The 5,876-nt window shown below is 42.1% G+C and overlaps 1 protein-coding gene across 1 annotated transcript; it reads left to right on the top strand.

The window, feature by feature from the left end:
• The first annotated feature begins 951 nt into the window (after nucleotides 1-951).
• On the top strand, nucleotides 952-5,506 carry has2 (hyaluronan synthase 2). Its single transcript, XM_022753551.1, has 3 exons — nucleotides 952-1,578; nucleotides 4,182-4,283; nucleotides 4,402-5,506. Exons 1-3 carry the CDS (start codon nucleotides 952-954, stop codon nucleotides 5,329-5,331), a joined length of 1,659 nt encoding a protein of 552 aa, XP_022609272.1. The 3' UTR covers nucleotides 5,332-5,506.
• The last annotated feature ends 370 nt before the right edge of the window (nucleotides 5,507-5,876 follow it).

The following is a 5,876-nucleotide window of genomic DNA, read 5'->3' as shown; positions in this document are numbered from 1 at the left end:
TTGTCTTCTTCTTCCCACGGAGATATAAACAGATGACATCACAGGGTGGTCCGCTCTCTGTTGAGCCGAGCTGAGCCACGCTGAGTGGGTCTCCGCTGGTCTGCCAAACAGATGGCGGTAGCAACCTAATGAGGGCTGGAAACAAACATTTCAGACAGGAAGATTTTGTGCAGCGGGGTCCACGTTCATAAAAGATTGTCGCTCAGAGTTTAGACACAAGAGCGGCGGATGTTCTTCATCTGTCCCCACTGAAAACAGAATACTCCTTTATGGTCTAAATGGGTGTTCCTTATACAGAGTACTTGCCTGAAAATGTTCTAAACTTTGCCTTTACAACTACTACAAAAGAAATGTTAAAATTGTTTCACCCAAAAATTTTGAGAGCTGGTAGTTTGAATGTTTGGCAAGGGGCAGCCAGCTTGTTGGTAATTAGGTCAAGAAATCTTGTAATGTGCGCCCACCCAGGCTAAAGCAGAGTTGGAACAATTGTGCTACTCACAACTGTCTGACATTTAGACAGGGATTTTGGGGAGGGGTAGAGGGAAGGAGAGGAAGGAGGGAGGGAGTAATAAAAGGAGGAGAAACTTTACAGCTTTCTCTACCTGAGTTTGTTGTAATAAAACAAGGTTGTGTGTGCCACAGGAGTGTATAGTCGAAAGCATGTTCCGTATTATATGTTATATTATATCTCATGAAACCTTTATGTCTTTTTATTGCTGTTAATGAAGTTGATGTATTTTGGGTATGATGCTATTAAATTATTTTTCATTTTCCCTGCACAGAGATCAGAGATAACTGCAGGTTTCTTCTGACAATGGAGCATAATATGAGGCTTAGGATTCTCCATCTACTCATTGCGCTGCATGGCTTCATCTGGCATCAGGCTTACAGTGAATAAACAGCACTTTTGCACCACAATCACTGAATTTAACCCTTTTCTTTTGTCCATAGATGAGGTATCAAAGAGTCCTCACCTACCTGCGGATATTCGGGACCACCATGTTCGGCGTGTCCCTACTGGTAGGCATCTCCACAGCCTACATCATGGGCTACCAGTTCTTCACGACAGCCCGCAACCACCTATCCTTTGGCCTGTACGGAGCCATCTTGGTTGTCCACCTCATCATCCAGAGCCTCTTTGCGCTCCTAGAACACAGAAACATGCGGCGGTCGTTAGAGACGCCGATCAAACTGAATAAGTCCTTGGCGCTGTGCATCGCAGCGTACCAAGAGGACCCAAACTACCTGAGGAAGTGCCTGGTGTCAGTGAAGAGGCTGACGTATCCGGGGATCAAAGTGATCATGGTGATCGATGGGAACTCAGACGATGACTTGTACATGATGGAGATTTTTAAAGAGGTGATGGGATGGGACAAATCGGCGACCTACGTATGGCGGAGCAACTATCACAACAGAGGGCCTGAGGAGACGGACGAGAGCTACGCCGAGAGTCTTCAGCAAGTCTCCAGGCTGGTGCTGAGCAGCAAGTGTGTGTGCATCATGCAGAAGTGGGGAGGGAAGAGAGAGGTCATGTACACAGCCTTCAAAGCACTGGGGAGGAGCGTGGACTATGTGCAGGTGAGGCAGAATAAATTAGAAATGGATATGAATGGATGCAGGTTTAAATTAGGAAAATGGAGGAGTGGTGAAAGGCGGCATAGATGGATGGAGAAAAGACCAAAGTTAAGGAAGGGAGGACCAAGGAATGTCAATGCTGTAAATTAGACAACATTATATAACAGATAAAATATTCAGTGGTGTGTGTCTGTGTAGATGCACACAAACAGGTAAGACAAGGACAGCTGGCATCAAATGGAAGATGGTGGGAGGGTGAGAATGTAAGACAGATTGAGTGTTAATGTAAAGATGTAGGTAAAGGGTAGAGACGGGGAGATGGAGATCTTTTGGAGATGGCTGGAGAGGGGAAGGGGGGCTCTCCCAAGCCAAGTATGGGGTCCACAAAGAGTCTTTTGTGTTGCTTTTAGACGGACGGTGGCTGTGTGCATCACGTAGCATGAAGAAGGGCAGCAGTAGCTGATCTCCAAGTGTAATAACAGATCTGTTTCACAGAGCTGAGTGTTACATCATCTACACGAGTGGTATTCAGGAGTCAGTGCCCAAATCTGTGTCAGAGAAAGGTTATATTTGGCGTGTATTCACGACAGATTTAACTTTCTTTAGATCTGTGATGCCATCTGTGAAAATCAGTAAAACAACAATAATGTCAGTGTTTGTTAATGACACTTAAATTGTATCCTTTGGAAAGGCCAGTTCCCAAGAGTGTTTTGCTGGTGAATACAGTCTTATAATGCTAACATTGTGTGGAAGTGTGGACTAAAATATAAAACAGGTGCTGCAAATATTAATGGCATTGCCAGGCTCGGTAACACAAACTGAGGAAGTATCAGGAAATGTGTTTTTATCGTGCAGGAGAAAAATGTTAAAGTAAATATGGGCTGTTGTGGTGATGCGTAGTTCGGTCATGAATTGAGAACATAGTTATTCTTCATTAAAGTAAAACTACACAGCTTTTGAAAGATGAAACAAAACATTGTACCTGGTGCAAATAAAAAGTAGCAGTAAAACTCACTGCATTCAGGGGTTAAGCTGCCATGGCTTTGATATTAGTGTGTACAGTAATTGAAATTACTGAGTCAGTTCTGACTCAGTTCTGACTTTATGACTCTTTTCTGCCTGTGTTACTGTTACACAACATTTTAGCATTTAGCATTATCGCTTGTGGCTACAGCAATCCCTGCTCAACAGAACAATATGTAGTCTAGCTTTAAACTGTGTTAGTGTACAATGTACAAGCAGTTTGAAAAGGGTGGAGTGGTCACCTGGAGTCGTCTGACTCCACTCCTTTTCCCGAAATTAGTGCTAAATAGTGACATTAACTGCATTTTCCTATGGCAATGTTTTTCTTTCTGTCAACGAGCACCAAGAATGAGAGACTGTTTTCATTACAAAAGGTTTACTGCAGGACCATTTGGCTGAGATCAGTCCAATAAATTAACAGGTCCTTGTAATAATGTGATAAACCTCATTTGGTTTAAAAAAAACAACATAGGAATTAGCTGGAAACTGAAAGTGTGTTTCTCTCTTTAATACCTTCGTAATTAATAAGGTTAATCTATGTCATTGTAGTGTGTCATACATTTCCAGTAGGTTTACAACTCAGCGTTTCTGTTATAAAGTACATCAGACCATTCCCTGTGGCCTTCACTGTTGGACTGAACACAAACTGATAAAAAGAAGAGCTACAGTAAATTCATTAATTTTAGATTAAGGATTACTGTTACATGTTAAATCCTAAAAATAGAAAGCGTTCTACTTTTAAAACCCTCTTGGCTATAGACTTTGTGTGTATATCAAGTTTAAAGTTATCTTATTACTTAAAGAAAAAGCTTTAACATATACATATACATACACAAACCTGGGTCAAGTGTAAAAGTAAACTGAAAGCTTAAACTAGCCAAAGCATAGTGTCACCATGTCACACTTGTTCTGCAATATTCAGCTGGCGGTGTTATAAAAAGACATCTGAACAGAAACCTCATTACTGTAACAACTCAAGAATGATTTTAATTGCTCTGCATTACAACATGGGGGACTTTTGAGGATAAAACATCTTTGATATGATGCTGTGTAACACCTGCAGCTGCCTACAGCCTGCCAGAAACCTTGTGTTTAACAGCTACACTCCTATAATCATGCCAGTACATTTCCACATGTAGGGAAAGGAGGGACAGTGTAATGTGCCTTTTTCATTATCACAAGGCTCTGCTTGTAACAGATGTGTGTTGTTAATATGGATTGGGCTCCACAATTGTTTTTGTCAAACTCTCTTTGTTAAGGAGGGAAATTACCATTTATAGAAGAAAGTGGAGAAAGCTGAAAAAAAGCGTCTGAAAGATAGTGGGGAGGTGATTAAGTTTAAAGCTGTTACTCGGATCTTTGTTGCAGGGGATTAATCACTGACCACATTAATTTCACTCAGGTAAACTTTAAATTGGATGCATTATCTTCCACTTGTTCCACAAAGACAGACAGGTGGACAGTGGAACACTTTGACAAATAAGTTAGTGTATTGTTTACTATCCTTAAGCTGTGTGCCTTTTTACATGACAGATGACCTAAAATACAGGTGACTCACTGTTTATTTTGTGGGTTTTATTCAGGTGTGTGACTCTGACACCATGCTGGACCCGGCATCATCAGTGGAGATGGTGAAGGTTCTGGAAGAAGACCCGATGGTGGGAGGTGTCGGAGGAGACGTACAGGTTAGTTACAAAATTAAGAATGCTTTCTTAATCCTTGCAAATGACACATTTCACATTTTCACATCAGTATGTTAAACCTCCTACATTTTTTTTTTTGTGCCTATTGATTCCTCCGTAGATCCTAAACAAATACGAGTCATGGATCTCCTTCTTGAGCAGTGTACGGTACTGGATGGCCTTCAACATTGAGCGGGCTTGCCAGTCCTACTTTGGCTGCGTGCAGTGCATCAGCGGTCCTTTAGGAATGTACCGAAACTCCCTCCTGCACGAGTTCGTCGAGGACTGGTACAATCAGACCTTCATGGGATCCCACTGCAGTTTCGGGGATGACCGTCATCTCACGAACAGAGTTCTCAGCCTCGGGTATGCTACCAAATACACAGCACGATCAAAGTGCCTCACTGAGACACCAATTACGTACTTGCGGTGGCTCAATCAACAGACTCGATGGAGTAAGTCGTATTTCAGAGAATGGTTGTATAACTCAATGTGGTTCCACAAGCACCATCTATGGATGACTTATGAGGCTGTGATCACGGGCTTCTTCCCATTTTTCCTCATCGCCACGGCGATCCAACTCTTCTACCAAGGAAGGTTATGGAATATTCTGCTATTTCTACTCATCGTGCAGGCAGTGGCGCTGATCAAATCGTCATTCGCCAGCTGCCTCAGAGGTAATATCGTCATGGTGTTCATGTCGTTCTATTCTGTACTGTACATGTCAAGCCTGTTGCCGGCCAAAATGTTCGCAATAGCAACAATCAACAAATCCGGATGGGGGACCTCTGGGAGGAAAACAATAGTGGTGAATTTCATTGGTCTGATTCCTATATCAGTTTGGTTCACCATCCTCTTCATCGGGATTATCTACACAGTAATCCTACAGACTAAAAAACCTTTTCCTGAATCAGAAAAGATTGTTCTGATCATAGGGGCAGTCGTCTATGCCAGTTACTGGGTCATACTGTTGACGTTGTATGCAGTGCTCATAAACAAGTGTGGGAAGAGGAAGAAGGAAACACACTATGATATGGTGCTGGACGTATGACTTACAGTCATTGTTTACCACTGAACTCTCCTTTTGGGTTGTTTTCACTCGTACGATATTGTTGTTATGGAAATGTTTTTCAGATACAGAGCAGCTCTGGAGGCAAAATGATTTGAGTTCAACCAAAATGGGTAAAGAACCAGAGTTTATTCAGACTTGAATGCCACAAATATAAATAGCAGCGGCAGGTTTTTTTGTTCATTCATGACCATAGCGTTCATGATCTTGGAGCATCAGCATGCATACTAATTAGCTTACCTAAATTACTTTCACCCTGAAATGTTTAGCTGAAGATCAGCTAGCATAGCCTAACTAGCTAACCTAGATAACTTGGAATGGCAAGATTACACAGATTGCAGTTGGCTGCAAAGGCGCTATAGGCTTTGTAATATTAGCTACCTCTTACCCATGTCATTTTCACTGGGCTTTATTCTAACATTTCCATCTAGCCAAAGAAACAGTGGATTTCTGGCTCCACCCATTGGGGTTCAACTTGACCTATAAGAATATTTTTCCTCCAGAGCATCACTGTGTCTCCAAGAAAG

This window comes from Seriola dumerili, unplaced genomic scaffold (genome assembly GCF_002260705.1).
Source record: "Seriola dumerili isolate Sdu_G_001 unplaced genomic scaffold, Sdu_1.0 BDQW01000191.1, whole genome shotgun sequence".
Classification (NCBI taxonomy): Eukaryota; Metazoa; Chordata; class Actinopteri; order Carangiformes; family Carangidae; genus Seriola; species Seriola dumerili.
Note: the sequence above shows the minus strand (reverse complement) of the source record. Positions and strands in the feature narration are given on the sequence as shown.